This window comes from Tiliqua scincoides, chromosome 5, assembly GCF_035046505.1.
Source record: "Tiliqua scincoides isolate rTilSci1 chromosome 5, rTilSci1.hap2, whole genome shotgun sequence".
Taxonomy (NCBI): Eukaryota; Metazoa; Chordata; class Lepidosauria; order Squamata; family Scincidae; genus Tiliqua; species Tiliqua scincoides.
In genome coordinates this window covers 99,611,310-99,629,899 of record NC_089825.1, presented here as the reverse complement: position 1 = coordinate 99,629,899, position 18,590 = coordinate 99,611,310, and the positions used below count along the sequence as shown (strand labels likewise).

At 43.3% G+C, this 18,590-nt stretch overlaps 1 protein-coding gene and 1 pseudogene across 1 annotated transcript; both read right to left on the bottom strand.

Annotated features, from left to right (window-relative positions):
- Nucleotides 1-1,779: 1,779 nt before the first annotated feature.
- On the bottom strand, nt 1,780-2,538 carry LOC136654374 (olfactory receptor 11H6-like). The gene has a single exon (XM_066631356.1). The coding sequence runs from the start codon at nt 2,536-2,538 to the stop codon at nt 1,780-1,782; it is 759 nt and encodes a 252-aa protein (XP_066487453.1).
- A 4,681-nt stretch (nt 2,539-7,219) lies between these two features.
- On the bottom strand, nt 7,220-7,774 carry LOC136652579 (olfactory receptor 2AP1-like; annotated as a pseudogene).
- Nucleotides 7,775-18,590: the final 10,816 nt, after the last annotated feature.

The following is an 18,590-nucleotide window of genomic DNA, read 5'->3' as shown; positions in this document are numbered from 1 at the left end:
TGATGACATCATTGTCAGTTATTTCCAGTGGTACTTTGAAAAGGTGGACCATGTGAAGTGGTATGGCAGAGGACAAACATTGAGAAACACTGCTTTAGATTGAAGATAAGGACTTTGTAAACAAGCTGCAGAGGAGATCAGAGGGAGCTGCAAGCCTCCGAGCCCCTGCAGGAGGCCAGCTCTGCCCCCCAGGTAAGTAAAAAAGCCCCTTGGCAGCAGTGGCATAGCTAATGATCATGTAGCCCACGGCCAAGTTCAAAGTGTTGTCCTGGAAGTGACATCACAACCGGAAGTGACATCACACCCGGGCTTTTAAAAAAGTGAAAATTGGGAGGAACCCACCTCCTCCCCACAGCAGCTCACCACCCACTTGCTCTGCTGTCTCCCCCCAGTCAGTGGCATAGCTAAAGCATATATCTGCTACCTGGGGTCAAAGAAGATTTTGTACCCCCCCCCCCCGCATGACAAAATCAAATTTAATTAAGTAAATAGATTAAAAGCTATTGGTTCCATGCTGTATCATAATAACATCTCACTGGCACTCAGAACAATCAGTCTCATAGGTCAGTTTGAAGTTAAGCAAATTCACTTTTTGTTCCACAAGGCAGTTGTGTTTTCATTTTCTGGTTAATTGCCCATAACTTTTGATTGAATATAGATATTCCAGTGCAGTCTGTTGTATTTCATTCTACATTAAATTACCTTTCCAATGATCTATAACATGATGGTATTATTCATACATATCAAAATTTTCATGATTTTGGTCACTCAAGCTCAGCTTGTTGCCCCCCTAAAGCTTGATGCCTGGTGCAACTGCTACCCCCTGCACCTTCTTAGCTACGCCACTGCTTGGCAGCAGCACTGCAATTTCTGCAGCACTGTCACTGCCACCAGAGCATGGCCACTCCCCTTGAGGGAAAATGCCCTGCTTCCAGTTCCCCTGGTGGGTCTCAACCCAAAACTTTGGGAAACACTGATGTATAGGATTATGTTGTCATACTCTCAAATCCGAACAAAAACCAACAAAGAACAAATGCAATTCTATACCAGGTTACCAGACAGCAAATGTCCTTGAGCTTATAAAGGCTAAGTTCTGAATAAATATGCATAGAATTGCAATGCAAGTATTTAAAATTAGGTTTATCCATTTTTACAGACCTTTCCAAATTCAGAATTCTCCATGCACCACACTTTGTAGAGGACATTTGCTGCTGAACACATACCGATGATCTTTCCCTCATTCATTATTACCTGGCAGCAACATCCCCCTGCTTAGACAATAATACCTTGAGGCACATTTTCCTTTCTAAAACCCAAAAGGATGGAGAAAAGGTTTTCTTTTCACTTCTTGCAATCACAGCTGGATAGCACCATTGCAGGGGCAGCCAGGCAGCAGAAAAGGTAGCCCAGAAACATTGATGAGTGATGCGAGAACCTCTGGTCATTTCTTCATCAGAAGAGTGAAGGTTTGGCAGAAATAGGGTGATTGTGCCCCCTCTGCACATGCAAAATTCCTTCAACATGTACAAGCCACAATACACAGCACTGGTACCAGAAATCTGAGAGGAGATCTCATTTGGGGGGGGGGGGAGACACTTGGTAACTTAAATATGAGTTGGCCAAAAATAGCCACAAATTCTGAAATGAAAGCAGAGGTTTTAATGCACACCAATTTATTCTACTCGGGAGGCACAACACTGGGCTCACTGAAGTCTTATGAAATAAAGAACATTTTGAACAGATTTCTTCAGAGCTTCTTTGACCTCCTTGTTTCTCAGGCTATAGATCAAGGGATTGGCAAGAGGAGTACATGCAGTTTATAGGAGAGAGAGGATTTTTTTGTAAAACACGTGGCATCCTGTGTTTTGGCAACACATACACTATGATTAGGGTCCCATAGAACATGGTAACAACAATGAGGTGGGAAGAGCAGGTCAAGAATGCTTTCTTCCTCCCAGCAGTGGATGGAATATGCAGGATGGTGGATGTCACAAAAACATAGGAGGTCAGTGTTAACAAGAATGGTGGGAAAGTGGACAATGAGGAGAATACTAAAGTTGTCCATTCTATTATATACGTCTCACTGCAGGTAATTTCCAGGAGAGGTGAAAGATCACAGAAGAAGTGGTCAATTTCATTGGGGCCACAAAACGTTAATGTTGACACAAGGTACAACATGACAAACATGGATGAGAACCCGCTAACCCATAATCCAGCTGCCAGGCTAAGGCATACCTTGTCTTTCATGATCATCACATAGTGTAGCGGTCTGCAGATGGCTAGATACCGATCTAAGGACATCACTGCTAGGAGACAACATTCTGTAACCACAAGAGAACAAAAAACATAAAACTGAACCAAACATCCCCAAACAGAAATGGTTCTGTCTCCACTTGCAAAGCTAGCAAGGACTTTGGGCAGGATGTTGGAGGTGTAGCAGATCTCCAGCAATGACAAGTTTCCCAACAAAAAGTACATAGGGGTGTGAAGATGACCATCAGTCACAATGAGGGCTATGATGAGGATGTTCCCGGCCATGGTTAATATGTAGATCAGGAGAAACAGCAGAAACAGCAGGCTCTTGAGTTCTTGAAGATCTCCAAACCCCAGGAGAATGAATTCTGTGAGGAGTGTTTGATTTCCCTGATGGTTCTTCTCTTCCTCCTAGACGCAAGTTTAAGATATGACATCATAAGAACTTATGACATGTCCTCCACTGCATTTTGGGTCTTATATCTATTAAGAGGGCATGTTCTTGTGAATCAGCAGCTGCTTATAGGGGAGGAAATAGCTTTTCTGAAAGCAAAAAAGGAGATTCTACCTTAATCTCAGACAACACTCCCTCCATCTCAGCAGGAAAAAAATGGGTGTGAAGGCCTTTGCTGAGCAGAAACGATGAGACAACTGTTTTTTGTTTTTTTTCTCCCATCCCCCCAGCTCTATTTTTACTGACTATTGGCAATTTTGATCTACTTTGAGCTTCCCTCGATCTGGTAGAAATCTATTGTTTGCTGTTGCACCAATCTATTGCACCATGTTCTTCCTTACCTCATCAGCCTGTCGCACGAGAGATGTAGATTCCAGATTGTTCTTTATCAAGTCCATTCGTTTCAAGTTTCTCATTCATTTAACTATTACAAATATCTAATGGGGTACCTTGTCGTATTTACATACACAGGCACTAAGATGTCTTAGCATATTTGGCATCAAGGACAGTCAGGCACGCCTGCGCAGTTGAGCACACTCAACCAACCTTGGAAATATGTTGGCTCATTGAACTCTGTGCCTGTGAGCAGCAGAATGCTAGGAAGAAGAATCTTATCTAGGAATGTGTTTGCGGTGAAGCTAGAACTAGCTAGTAGACAGCCGGTATGAAAAGTAGCATCCTTGTGGAAATTTTCCAACTACGTAACCTTATATCATGTGTTTTGAGACTTAATAAAAGGCTGGGTCAGGAGCTGGGAGGGAGCACTTCACTTCTCCCTTGATTTCATTCTTGCTCCTGCTTCCAGCACTTTCAACCTCTCTGAAACCTGTGTCTGTTGTCTAATTCTTGCCATGGCTTTTCTGCCACACCAACGCAGCATCTCAGGCTGCTCCTCAAGTAGCACCAAAATGCTACATCTGGCGCCTCGAACAGGGACCTTTAATCCTGGGACAGAGACCTCTAATCCTAGGACAGAGACTCTCTGCAACAATCAGGTGCAGTAGACAGGCTGTCTTGTTTTATTTATTCAAGCAGCTTGTCCGCTGTCTACCTCCCACCTATCGCTTTGACTTTCTATTGCTCGAGCTTCACTCTTACAGCCTTGTGTGTTTTCCAAGCAGCCTTGCGTTGCAACCTTTGGATTTCTGTTGTCTTTCTGACTTCTCACTGCATTTGCTTTTACAAGCATCTGACTTTGAGGTCTATTTGCTTCTCAGCAACTTTGTGGCTATGCTAGGTGCCCAGACGTGGGCCAGCCAAGTATGGCAGACAAACTGCTTTGCTTTCTGCTATATTCAGCAACCTGTTATAGGCTGCTCCCATTCATTGCTTCATCTGAACCTGGGAACAACAGGGACCCTCTGCAACTTCTAGCCCTGGTACAGGAACCTTTGCTTTTTCTTATTTCTAGCAGCCTGACTTTCTTTGTTGTTCCCCATTCGCAGCTACATCTAGCACAGCAAATGGGGACCCTTTCTTGCTCTGGATTCTGCGCCACATCAAGCAGTCCTTGACTTCCGGGGTCTTGGGCTGCTTCCCAGGTAGCATTATTGCTACATCTAGCGCAGCAGGCAGAGACTTTCTGCAATGAGCAGGTACGGTGGAGCCAAGCGGCCTTGATCACGCGGCTTGTCTTCTGATTACCTCCAAACTCATTGCTTTGACTTTTTGTTGCTTCAGTTCTGACTTTCAAATGCTCAGAGTGCTTCTGCCTTAGCACTCTCCCTCAGGCAACAAGGTACAGTCTTGTGTGTCTCCCATCAAGCACCAAGGCCCCAAAAAGCCTTGGGTGCTTCCCAGAGCAGCATCCTGTGCTGCTACATCAGGCGCCCAGCCCGTGGGGCCAAGAAAATCGCTTATCAACACCCGGCAAGGGTTAAAGAGCTCATTCATCTTTCGAGATCCCAATGGTAAGCATAAGTACTTAGGTAAGTATTAAAATAGTACAAGCCTTCGGCTACACACTTTTTATAAAGCTGAGCACCTTGTTTTCTTCTAAGAGGTCACAGACTTAATTTACCACCCAAACTTTCACTCTGCAGGCAGAGTGGTTACAGCAGTTAGAGGAAATAAACAAGAATACATCTGTCCTCTTATCAGAAACTGTGCTTTTTAGTCCAAGCAACAGAGCAAAAGATTAACTCTTAAAAGCACTCATCTGTGTTCCTCCAGGTGCTCTTTAAAAAACCCTTTTTGTTAGCTTGTATTTTTCCCCCCTCTGTACCAACTTAGTAAGAAAAGAACTCCACAGTAAGCAAGCATAGGTAAACATGAGTAACACACAGCAAAGCCAAAACTAGACCTCCACAAGAACAACAAAAACAATGCCCTCGGTAGTCCGAGAGAAGCACCTTTAAACGTGGTGCTTTGCAAACAGAACAAAAGAAACTCTTAAGCTATTCATAATCTTCCTTGTGTATTCATTTTATTAGAATAAAAAGTATAAATTGCCATGTGGCACAACTCCACAGGCAATGTCCTGCCACTTACCTGGCTACCAGGTAGCCCAGTTTAGGTAAAGCAATAGCCTCTGTCTAAAGAAAAATTGGAGGCATTGCACCCAATAATTTAAGAACACTATAAGTCAAACATATTGTTATGAAAAGAATATGTCCATAGTTCATAGAATATATCAATATTTGTCATAAGAAAAGACATTTAGAAAATGGAGACTCTTGTATGATCTCCATTTAGTAAACAAACAAATTCAACCCATGGGACCACGTTAATTTGGCCTTCCAAATTTAAATTTAAATGTTATGATGTAAAATAACCCCATCTTGTGTTAATAGGTAAATCAAACCTTGCAGCCATTTAATTATGGAGCAAGCCATTAATTTTAAATCAAAAAGCACGAACAAATATTTTCAAGAATTATAAGCTTGTCCTAATAATATAGGCAAGTCTTTAAAAAATAGTAAACTTGTTTTCATTCTGCGCCACAAAAAGTACAAATTGCACTTAAAAACATAAGAACAGCCCCACTGGATCAGGCCATAGGCCCATCTAGTCCAGCTTTCTGTATCTCATAGCGGCCCACCAAATGCCCCAGGGAGCACAGCAGATAACAAGAGACCTCATCCTGGTGCCCTCCCTTGCATCTGGCATTCTGACATAATTCATTTTTAAAATTAGGAGGTTGCGCATATACATCATGGTTTGTACCCCGTAATGGATTTTTTTCCAGAAACTTGTCCAATCCCCTTTTAAAGGTGTCTAGGCTAGACACCAACACCACATCCTGTGGCAAAGAGTTCCACAGACCAACCACACGCTGAGTAAAGAAATATTTTCTTTTGTCTGTCCTAACCTGCCCAACACTCAATTTTAGTGGATGTCCCCTGATTCTGGTATTATGTGAGAGTGTAAAGAGCATTTCCCTATCCACTCTGTCCATCCCCTGCATAATTTTGTATGTTTCAATCATGTCCCCCCTCAGGCATCTCTTTTCTAAAGAGGCCCAAACGCTGTAGCCTTTCCTCATAAGGAAGGTGCCCCAGCCCCGTAATCATTTTAGTTGCTCTCTTTTGCACCTTTTCCATTTCCGCTATGTCTTTTTTTGAGATGCGGCGACCAGAACTAGACACAATACTCCAGGTGTGGCCAATTCACAAAGTATAGTAAATAAGCAGCCACCCTGCCAAAAAAAAAAAGTTAAATGTAGTATATCAATGCTCCTAATTTTGCCAGGACAGACATTATTTGAATAGTTTAAACAGCAAGACCAACCCCTCACCATTAACAGCTTTTTTACATGCTGTTAGGTGAAGAAGCATTTAACACAGCAAAACCACAAGCTTCTTATCCTAACCATCAAGCATATGTTTTATTTAAAACGTGATGCCACATTTTTAGCAATCAGAAGCTCCTAAAGCACATAGTTTTAACTACTGCACAAAATGCAGTATGGCTCCATAAGCATCAACCACCTTAAAGGAAGGACCAAAAGAATTATTAGCAAGTTTTTTTTAAAGTAAGTCTAACAGCCCAACTTTGTGTTAGCCTCCTCTTTTTTTGGGTATTAGTAAATCAGAACAAAAAACCATGATTTGCCCTGTGGTACAATGCCACAGGCAAGCCCTCAAAAAACAATAAATTCCTCTTCATTCTGTGTCTTTTATAGGTACAGATTGTATTTAAAGTTTTTGGCATCACTAGTATATGCCAAAGACTTGTAAAATATAGCAAACCAGCTATCACCTTAAGAAAAATAGTAAGAAGCCCTTAAGGCTAACCCCTAAGTTTTAATTCCTTTACCAAATGCAGGAGAGCCCTGTGAGTCCAGTCAATTTAAGAGTCCAAAAAAGCTGCAACCATAGCAACAGCACTGGCCTTTTAGTTTTGTCCAGTGCCTTTAAAAAACAGTTCCATTTTCTAATTAAAGATGAAAAAAGCATCATAACCACGATCATTAGTAAAAAGATTTTATAAAGCACCAACAACCAATGATGAGCTATAAAACGTGTAAGCAAACCATAGCCATCTTTTTCAGTGTTTTTTATTCCACACCCTTTAGGACAGCAACCACCAGCCATTTTGCCTCTGGGTGGCAGATGGAATTCTTAGGATAGTGGAAATGATAAAAATATACAATGTCACAGTTAATAAAAAGGGGATCAGCGTGAACATGGAGGAAAAAATTGTCCCCAGAAGTTCTAGAGTGTGATTTTCGCTACAGGCAAGCTCAATGACTGGGGTAAAATCACAGAAGAAGTGGTCAATTTCATTGGCACCACAAAATGTTAATCTTGACATTCAATGCAACAGAACTGCCATTGCCACAAATCCATTAACCCAAGATCCACCTGCCAAAGAGATACAAACTCTACTGTTCATAAGGGTTGAACAGTGTAGTGGTTTGCATATTGCTAAGTACCGATCATAAGACATCATGGCTAAGAGACCACATTCTGTGACTACGAGGGAAGCAAAGAAATAAAATTGAACTATGCAACCTGAAATCGAAATGGATCTGTTTCCAGTCAAGATGCTGGACAATATCTTGGGCAGGATGGTGGTAGTATAGCAGGGCTCTAAATAGGACAGATTCCCAAGGAAAAAGTACATAGAAGGCGATGATCTGAAACAACCAATCCTAAAATGATTAGGTTTCCTACCATGGTGAATGTATAGATCAATAAAAATAAGATGGCGCGAGCTCAGGTAAGTGTAAAAATGCCCCTGAAAGCCCTGGCAGTGGCACAATCATCCCAATCACACTTCTGCATCAGTCCTTCCCCCACAAAGACTGACAGATGCTTCCAAACTCCTGGAGAGTATCCTGGAGAGTTTGGGAATCAATGCAGTAGCCCAGGGCTGCCCAAACCCCGGCCCCTGGATCACTTGTGGCCCGCAGAGGGCCCCAATCCGGCCCCCAGGGAGCCCCCATCTCCAATGGACATTTGGCCTGCTGGAGACCTGCCGGAGCCCTCGCTGCCCCAATGCAATGGACGCGACTGCTCTTCCAAGCGACAGCGAGGAAAAGGCTAAGCACTCACAGAAGAGCAGGAGCCCCGCCCATCCACAACCCTCCCATTAGGCTGGGGAGGCTGCAGCTGAGTGCAGGCTTCGGATGGGGGTGAGAAGTCCTGGGTCTGTTTGTGCTGCCTGAGTTTGGCTTGGGGGGGAGGCACTGAGGAGGGAGGGGAAACTGTGAGTCTATTTGTGCTGCTTGCGTGTGCTGGGGGATGGGAGCTGCAAGGGAGAAATTGCGGGATGTTTGACTGCCGCTGGAGAGCATGTCTACCCAGCAGTAAATCCCATCAGACTCAGTGGAGTTTACTCCCAGGAAAGTGTGGATCCGATTGGACTGTGAGTGTGCTTGGGATGAGGTGGGGGGCTGGCACTGCAGAGGAGAAGTCCCAGGGATGTTTGAATGCAGCTGGAGAGCATGTCTACTCGGCAGTAAGTCCCATAGAGTCAGTGGGACTAACTCCCAGGAAAGTGTGGATCTGATTGGGCTGTGTGTACTCGGTGTTGGAGGCAGGCGCTGCGGGGAAGAACTCATGGGATGTTTGAATGGGGAGGAAACCTACTGCTTTTGCTTGCTGGGGTTGCTGGCAGAGAGGGAGGAAGGTGGGGGTCCATTTGTGAATGGGAAATAGACACAGCTCTCTGCCTGCTTCTAAGTTTGTTTGGTGCTGGGTGCAGGCTGGGGGAGGGGCTGCAAGGGGGAGACAGGCAGCTCCCTTCTCTGTGTGAAGGTGCCCACCAGCTCCCTGACTGATTGTGTTCCTTTGCTGCTGCTTGTTGCCAGGATTGGGGGGGGGGGGGGAGAGTGAGAGTAAAAACATGCTCCTGCATGGGGGGGAGAAGCCCACTCTGACTCCTCTTAAGTCTCTTCTGTACTTTTCCCAGGGAAGAGGTGTGTTATATGTGTCAGGAATTATTTTAACAACCTCCCTTTTCTGGATCTCATGTGTATTACAAAAAAGCTCAGTAAAATCCATTCATTCATATAAGTTCCGTCTCTAATATATTCCTTTATGTAAATTTATTCAAATTTGAAATGTAAATTTCCCCCAGCCCCAACACAGTGTCAGAGAGATGATGTGGCCCTCCTGCCAAAATCTTTGGACACTCCTGCAGTATCCTATAGAAACATCCAGAGGGTACCTTGGGTCCATCTTATAGTAAGGCAAGAGTGTCATTACTTTCCAGAGAGCAGCATGTTCTAATTCCTTGGTGGCCAAACAGCACTTTCTTCAGAAAACCAACATGAGCTTGATGAGAAAGAAGAAGGCCATCAATTCACATCTTTTTGCTGATAGAACCTCTAGAATTCATGACTGGGAATGGAAGCCACAGGCATGGCCTATGCATCAAATCTTCCTGTAACAACTATCTTTTGTTCTGTGGAGCTTTTATTTATGGTAATTCCCTCTCCCTGTTTCTGTCTTGGCAGTTGGTTGTCTCTGTTGATTCATTCAAATGTGTTGAATCTTAAACTCTCCCTTAGGACTTTTGCTAATATGAACTTACAGTTATTGAAATAATATTTATATCTGTGCCCCTGATAATCTTGTTAACTTTAACAGTGAACATTAATTAAGCCTTAAAGAATGTACTATTCTCACATTCATTGAAAACAGTGACGCCTTCAGGTTGTGTCAAGTATTGCAGCCTTAAAAGACTATCTTCTGGATTAATGGTTAACTATGATTCCTTTTCTTTTCCATCCCAATCAATCCCTGAATGAGTTTTACATTGTTTTTTTGTCTTGTTTTTTTAAGTCATCCTCTTTTTGTGTGAAATCTTTCAAATATTTGTGTCAATTTTTGGTGAATGTGCACCTGGTTTTTGATGGTTTCCATTGGTTTCATGTGCCAGGAAAAGCAAGTTTTAGTGCATGTATGAAATGCACCAAACGTGTCCTAAGGCATCCCTTGCAACCTTTGCCTAAAGAGTTTTCCTTGGTAAATCATAAAGTAAGAATGCATGTCTATGCAGACGATCTCTCCTGCTTAGCAAAGGACCCCTGTGTGTGTATGGGGGGATATGTGTCTAGTAACACCCACCAAGACAGGCTCTCCCCAGCCTTCAGAAATTGCAAGTTGGGCTCCCCCACCTCAGTGACTCAACAGGGCTGCCCAATACACCTGCAGCACATTGGCACATAAAATGCCTGCATATATGTTCCATGTAGGTACAGACCACATCTCAGCAATCTGATTATGCAGGGGTTTCCTATAATGTAATGGCCCTTTTGTGACATCACACGCTGACATCATAGTCCCTTAGGTCAACTGTCAGTTGATCAGAACATTGCCCTCACCAGACCAGAAAGACCAGACCAGATCAGGCTAGTAAGTCCTTCTTGGTTACCCTCATTTCACATTTTTCATCTTTAATATGACAAAGAAATTAAATTGGTGAGAAGAAGAGGGAGGGATGAAGAGACTATTAGTGATCTTGTTGGTTATTGTAGTGTATTAGTAATGATGTTGGATCTAATGATCAGGAGAGAGATCAGGGGTGCATTTTGGCAGGAATTTCATTCTTTTCCTGTCTATACTGATTGAAAAACGAAAGATCTAAGAAGGATTTCTTAATGGCTTTTGAATTCTGAATGTCCCTGATTCTTCCAGCAATCTTAGGAAGTTGTCTCTTGCCAGCCAGGGGAGAGTTATCTGAAAAGTGATGCTTAAAGATTAAAATGCTTCAAGGCATCTGACCTTCTCCTTTGTGGGCATCTTCAGAATCGCACCAGGTTAGGCATGGGGGTGGTGAAAGGTTTCTCTTCTGCACTCTGATGGGCTCCACACTTCCTTAAGCAGCAAGAAGACTTGATGGCAAATCTGCTCTCACTCATTTTGCTTAGGAGGAGAGGGCACAGGAGATTTTGTGGCATTACAGTTCTATGTGTTTTATCCACAAATCCTGTACGTACCTGAAAAGGAGATGAGGGTTTTTTCCCACCAGTTTACCATCAGAATATGAGGGGTGTGTGCAGTCTCAAATTTGCAAGTGCTACAAGTTTTGCAGCCGTCTCCAGGAAGAGAGGCCCTAATGATAGAATGGAAGCTGCTGGGCCTGCCACTTCCAGGACCACAGGAATAATTTCATTTATTTATTAAAACTTAATTGGCATATATACAATCATGCTACAGTTTCAAATATAGGTCATAATTATAATAATAAGTCACTCCCCTAAAAACTCAAAACTAAAAGTTTTGAGTGGGCCTTTGAATGAAATGGGCAATGCAAGATCGTGTGAGTCAGCGATTCAACTTCTCCCCAGTCACATGCACAGCGCCTATCGTTATAAGGAGATGTACATGTCCGTCTTCCATCTGTCACAGCTGAGGGCAGGACATTTCTTCTTGCCAAAAACAAGGCCCTTTGTTTCTGCAGAGATTCTAGCAGGTATCGATACCTTGTGGGCTGACTGACCATGTAATGTAGGTGTTACTGAATCTTTGTATCACATGTTATTCCAGTATGATTGGCATCAGGATCTTCATTTACAGTATCTTGATCTGATCCTTTCTAATTCTTTGGGCTGAATGGAGAAGGATAAAATCTGTTATTTGCTGAGGGGACTGAATAGGGAGTTAACAAAAAAAGTTGCTAAATGTATTAATTTAATGGTTCAGAGATGATGTAGATTGAGCATATCTAACTCAGATGCTCCCAGCATGTAATGCTCGGTAAGGATTTGATCCTTGGTGCTCCTTTTATTTTCTTATGTTTTTCATTATTTATGCCAATAAAGGTTTTGAATTTCAATTTTGAATTTATAAAAAAATAGAATAAAAGAAACAAAATAAACTTCTGAGATTTGCTGCTACAAAAAGAGTTTGATGGCTTTAAAAGGAGAGGAGACAATTTCATGGAGAAGAGGCCTATCAGTGGCTAGTATGATTATCAACTGGGACCTCTCAGTTCAGAGGCCACTGGATACCACTTGTTTTGCTTTGACACCCTGCTTCTGGGTTTCCCAGATGCCTTTGACTGGTCACTACAAAAGGGGCTGCTAGACTAATCATCTAATTAATTCTGATTTTGCAGGGGTTTCCTGGTAGTGTGATGGCCCTCCTGTGACATCACACTCTGACATCATAGTCCCATAGTCCCTATGTCAGCCCCTAACTGACATAGACCAACTGTCAGTTGATCAGAACATTGCCCTCACCAGACCACAAAGACCAGAGCTGGTGATTTACTGTGAAGAATGTGAGTGAATGTTATGTTAGTTGTTAACAGGGAATTCAGAGAGGTTATGGCAAGTGATCCTTCAAGATTATTCAGGATAATGACATTGTTAGAGCTGACTCAATCAATCAGTCCCACACAAAGCAAAGTTGAGTTGGTGAGGACTTTAATACAACAAGAAAGCTTCAGGCTTTATAACACAGCTTGTACTACAGTACAGGAAACCAAAAGCTAACAAGGAGGTGGATTAGATAGAAGAAGAGAAGCAACCAACAAGTTATCACCAACTAATAAAATAGGTTACAGGCAACAAACTGTACCCTTTGCAACTATACCCTGGTGTATCTCTACTCACCTGCTGTTACTTCTCCCACAGAAATTTCAAGCTGACTGCAAAGAGCTCAAACGAACCTCTCCAAAATGGGTGAGTGACTCACATTGGGGGAAAAAAAATCAAAATTCTATATGTACACTGATGGGGTCCAAACGGGCGCTGACTAAGGAAGAAAAATAATTGGGGGTCAAAGTGGATATCTCAAGGACAAAATTACAAGGGATGCTGTGAAGAAGGCACGTTCCATGCTAGAGATTTATTAGGAAAAGTTTTCAAAACTATACTGCCAGTATTGCAATACCCTTAGGTATGGTACAGCCATACTCAGAATGCTGTGTACTGTTCTGGTCTCCACATCTCAGAAAGGATAATTGTAGACTTGGAAACGATACAGAAAAAGGCAAATAAAATCATCAAGGGGCTGGAGCACCCTGCCTCTGAGGAAACTAAAGACTAAACTAAAGTCTCTTGATTTAGAAAGAAAAGAGACCTTGCATGGAGGGGGAACATGACTGGGGTTTTTAAATTATGCTGACTGTCAAGGAAGAAGAGGGGACTGCCCAAGGGGCTACAGGAGAAGAAGGGGCTCCTCAAGGTACTGCAGGCTGACCCAGGGAAGCTGTGCCTAGTGGTTAGCATGCTCACTCCCGACCTGTTCCCTTCTTTCCTTTTTGGACTCAAAGCTAAATGGGGAGAAGCCTTGGTAGAATATATCTGATGCCACAGCCCAGACTATCAGATAAAGAAGAGGGGGACTTTCTGGCCTCCTAGAGAATACAGGTTACTGCTAATGGCCAGCAGAAGGCGCTCCAGCTACTAATTTGCTTGCCTAATTCAGGAACGCTTTGTAAACCAGTGGAAAACTGAACTGAAGTGAATTGGAGCCTGACGGATCTCTGCTAAACTCTGTCCCTGTCCTAATTACCTTAATGATGGAACTCCCAGCCCACTTTCTCTTGCTGCCCTGTGAGTCGGTGCTTCTCTCTGAGACCCACATAGTGGGCGCTCAGGCAACTGAAATGAAAATCACTCACTTCCTGATGGGCTTGCAAGATTTAAGATTTGGCTATCAGGATGTCACCAATTTACCTGATTAGTGGAAAGGGATTATCTGGATAGAGGAAAACATGCAGCCCACCTGGGTGCCCCCCCTCGGAGTAGGACAATGGGAATGTGAGCCAGTGAGCAGGCACTTCCCTGTCCCTGGCAAGAACTTTGACCCCAACAGAAGAGAAGACATTCCTGGTGCTTACAAAACAAAGGAGCAAAAGCTACCCATGATGCTTCCAGCCGCTGAATGCACAGAAGCTGCTGGTGAGTTAAATTTGCCCCAAATATGGGGAAATGACAAAAAGGCACAGGAAAGAAGTGGGGACCCCACAGAAAACAGGGATTCATCTCACATGCTGTGGAGAAAGTGGCTCAAGTTTTCCTCCATCACCTGTAATTCTGAGTGACACAATGAATTTGATGGACTGATTCAGAAGAGAGGAGACAATCACACAACATGTCATTTTTTATTTTTTTTTGGCACCAGCTAAAGACTTCATAATGCTACCAGAATTATTGTTTGGAAAAGTGTTTAATGTACAGTATCAGTGTTGCCAACTGTCCTAACGATTTGTGCCAATGGTCAGTATGCAAAGTAATGAGAGAAACAGATAAAATAAATAAAAGGCAAGAAATAAAATTATCTTCTGGTGTTTACTGCTACAGAGAATGGTGATGGCTACCAGTTTGATAGCTTTAAAGGGGGAGGCGACAATTTCATGGAGAAGGCCTAGCAATGGCTACCTATCATGATTGTCAAGTGGAACCTCTCAGTTCAGAGGCCACTGAATACCACTTGCTGTTGCCTTGACATCTTACTTCTGGGATCTCCAGAAGCCTTTGACTGGTTACTGTGCAATACAGGATGCTAGACTAATGGACTAATGCTAGACTAATGGACACTCTGATTATGCAGGGGTTTCCTTGGTAGTGCAATGGCCTGCTTGTGACATCACACTCTGACATCATAATCCCATTGTTCCTATGTCAGTTTCTAACTGACACAGACCAACTGTCAGTTGGTCAAAACATTGCCTTCACCAGACCACAAAGACCAGACCTTGTGATTTACTGCTAAGAATGTGAGTGAATGTTATGTTAGTTGTTAACAGGGAATTCAGAAGGTTACTGCAAGTGACCCTTCAGATTATTCAGGAAGATGACATTGTTACAGCTGACTCAGTTGATCAGTTCCACACAAAGCAAAGTTGAGTTTGTGATTATTTTAATAAAACAAGAAAGCTTCAGGCTTTGTAACACAGCTTGTTCTACAGTACAGGAAACCAAAAGCTAATAAGGAGGTTAATTAGATATAAGAAGAGAAGCAACCAACAAACTGTAAGTAAATAACAAGAAAGGTTAAAGGGAACAAACTCTACCCTTTGCAACTATACTCTGGTGTATCTCTACTCACCTGCTGTTACTTCTCCCATAGAAATCTCAAGATGACTGCAAAGAGCTCAAACGAATCTCTCCAATCTGAGTGACTGGTCAACAAAATGGCAAAGGAGATTCATTGTGAGTAAATATAGTGATTCACATTGGGGTAAAAAATTCATATTCTTTAAGTGCACTGATGGGGTCCAAACTGGTGCTGACAATGGTAGAAAAATAATTGGGGGTCAAAGTGGATATCTCAATGAGCAAATTGATCATGTGCAAGGGTTGCTGTGAAGAAGGCATGTTCCATGCTAGAAATTTATTAGGAAAATATTCGAAAATTAAACTGCTACTATTGCAATACCCTTAGATATGGTACAACCATACTCAGAATGCTGTGTACTGTTCTGGTCTCCACATCTCAGAAAGGAAAATTGTAGACTTGGAGATGATGCAGAAAAAGGCAAATAAAATCATCAAGGGGCTAGAGCACCCTGCCTTTGAGGAAACTAAAGACTAAACTAAAGGCTCTTCATTTAGGGAAAAAAAGAGAACCTGCATGGACAGGGAACATGCCTGGGGTTTTTTAATTACGCTGACTGTCAGGGAAGAAAAGGGGACTCCCCAAGGGGCTACAGGAGAAGAAGGGGCTCCTCAAGGTACTGCAGGCTGACCCAGGGAAGCTGTGCCTAGTGGTTAGCATGCTCACTCCCGACCTTTTCCCTTTTTGGACTCACAGCTAAATGGGGAAAAGCCTTGGTAGAATATGTCTGATGCCACCAGCCCAGACTATCAGACAAGGAAGAGGGGGACTTTCTGGCCAATACCCCCCTCCTAGAGAATATTAGAGAATGTTAGTTGTTAACAGGGAATTCAGAGAGATTATTGCAAGCTATTCAGGATGATGAAACTGTTAGAGCTGACTCAATTGATCAGTTCCACACAAAGCTAAGTTGAGTTGGTGAGGACTTTAATACAAGAAAGTTTCAGACTTTGTTATACAGCCGGCACTACAGTACAGGAAACTAAAAGCTAACAAGGAGGTTAATTAGATAGAAGAAGAGAAGCAGCCAAGAAGTTATAACCAAATAACAAGATAGGTTACAGGCAACAAACTAACTGTAGTTAGTTGTAAACAGGGAATTCAGAGAGGTTGCCTCACCAACCTTATAGAATTCTTTGAAAAGGTCAACAGGCATGTGGATGCGGGAGAACCCGTGGACATTATATATCTGGACTTTCAGAAGGCGTTTGACACGGTCCCTCACCAAAGGCTACTGAAAAAACTCCACAGTCAGGGAATTAGAGGACAGGTCCTCTCGTGGATTGAGAACTGGTTGGAGGCCAGGAAGCAGCGAGTGGGTGTCAATGGGCAATTTTCACAATGGAGAGAGGTGAAAAGCGGTGTGCCCCAAGGATCTGTCCTGGGACCGGTGCTTTTCAACCTCTTCATAAATGACCTGGAGACAGGGTTGAGCAGTGAAGTGGCTAAGTTTGCAGACGACACCAAACTTTTCCGAGTGGTAAAGACCAGAAGTGATTGTGAGGAGCTCCAGAAGGATCTCTCCAGACTGGCAGAATGGGCAGCAAAATGGCAGATGCGCTTCAATGTCAGTAAGTGTAAAGTCATGCACATTGGGGCAAAAAATCAAAACTTTAGATATAGGCTGATGGGTTCTGAACTGTCTGTGACAGATCAGGAGAGAGATCTTGGGGTGGTGGTGGACAGGTCGATGAAAGTGTCGACCCAATGTGCGGTGGCAGTGAAGAAGGCCAATTCTATGCTTGGGATCATTAGGAAGGGTATTGAGAACAAAACGGTTAGTATTATAATGCCGTTGTACAAATCGATGGTAAGGCCACACCTGGAGTATTGTGTCCAGTTCTGGTCGCCGCATCTCAAAAAAGACATAGTGGAAATGGAAAAGGTGCAAAAGAGAGCGACTAAGATGATTACGGGGCTGGGGCACCTTCCTTATGAGGAAAGGCTACGGCGTTTGGGCCTCTTCAGCCTAGAAAAGAGACGCTTGAGGGGGGACATGATTGAGACATACAAAATTATGCAGGGGATGGACAGAGTGGATAGGGAGATGCTCTTTACACTCTCACATAATACCAGAACCAGGGGACATCCACTAAAATTGAGTGTTGGGCGGGTTAGGACAGACAAAAGAAAATATTTCTTTACTCAGCGCGTGGTCGGTCTGTGGAATTCCTTGCCACAGGATGTGGTGCTGGCGTCTAGCCTAGACGCCTTTAAAAGGGGATTGGATGAGTTTCTGGAGGAAAAATCCATTATGGGGTACAAGCCATGATGTGTATGCGCAACCTCCTGATTTTAGGAATGGGTTAAGTCAGAATGCCAGATGTAGGGGAGAGCACCAGGATGAGGTCTCTTGTTATCTGGTGTGCTCCCTGGGGCATTTGGTGGGCCGCTGTGAGATACAGGAAGCTGGACTAGATGGGCCTATGGCCTGATCCAGTGGGGCTGTTCTTATGTTCTTATGAGGTTATAAAATAAATAACAGACAAGAAAGAAAATGATCTTCTGGCATTTGCTGCTACAGAAAATGGTGATGGGTACTAGTTTGATGGCTTTAAAAGGGAACAATTTCATGGAGAAGGCCTAGCAATGGCCACTAATCATGACAGCCAAGTGGAACCTCTCAGTTCCGAGGCCACTGAATACACTTGCTGTTGCCTTGACACCTTGTTTCCGGGATTCCCAGATGCCTTTTACTGGTCACTGTGCAAAACGGAGTGCTGGATCAGTGGTTCCCAAAGTCCTGCTGGGACTTTGGGAACCCTGTAAGTATTTGCTGGAGAGGAGAGGGGGAGAGGCAGGAGGCAGCAGCACAATCAGGATGAGGGAAGGATTTCAGGATTTCCAACTTACCTGGGGGTTGCTATGGCTCTCGGGAGGTTTCAAACTCCTGTAAAAAGAAAACCACTTTCTGTTTTCATTGCAAAACCAGGTGCATTTTTTTTCCATTTTTATAGGACTCTGAAGCCTTAGGGAGGGCTGCAGAGAGGGTCACAGGTTCCCCGGACCCTCCGGAGAGCCATAGCAATCCCCAAGTAACTTGAAAAAACACTCCACTTCCCGAATGTGCTGCTGCTGATTTCTGATTCATTCCTTTTCTGGTTTCCCTGATGGGTCTCAACCCACCAGTTTGGGAAACAATGTGCTAGACTAATGATTATGCACTCTGATTATGCAGGGGTTTCCTGGCAGTGTGATGTCACAAGAGGGTCATCACACTATGACTTCATAGTCTCTTGTTTCAACTGTCAGGACATTGCCCTCACCAGACCAGAAAAAACTAGATCAGACCAGACCAGATTAGTAAGTGCTTTTTAGTTACCTGAATTTTTGCATTTTGCATCTTTACTATTATAAAGAGAGTTAGTGAGAGGAAGAGGGAAGGAAGACAAATTAGTGATCTTATTGGTTATTGTGTAAAG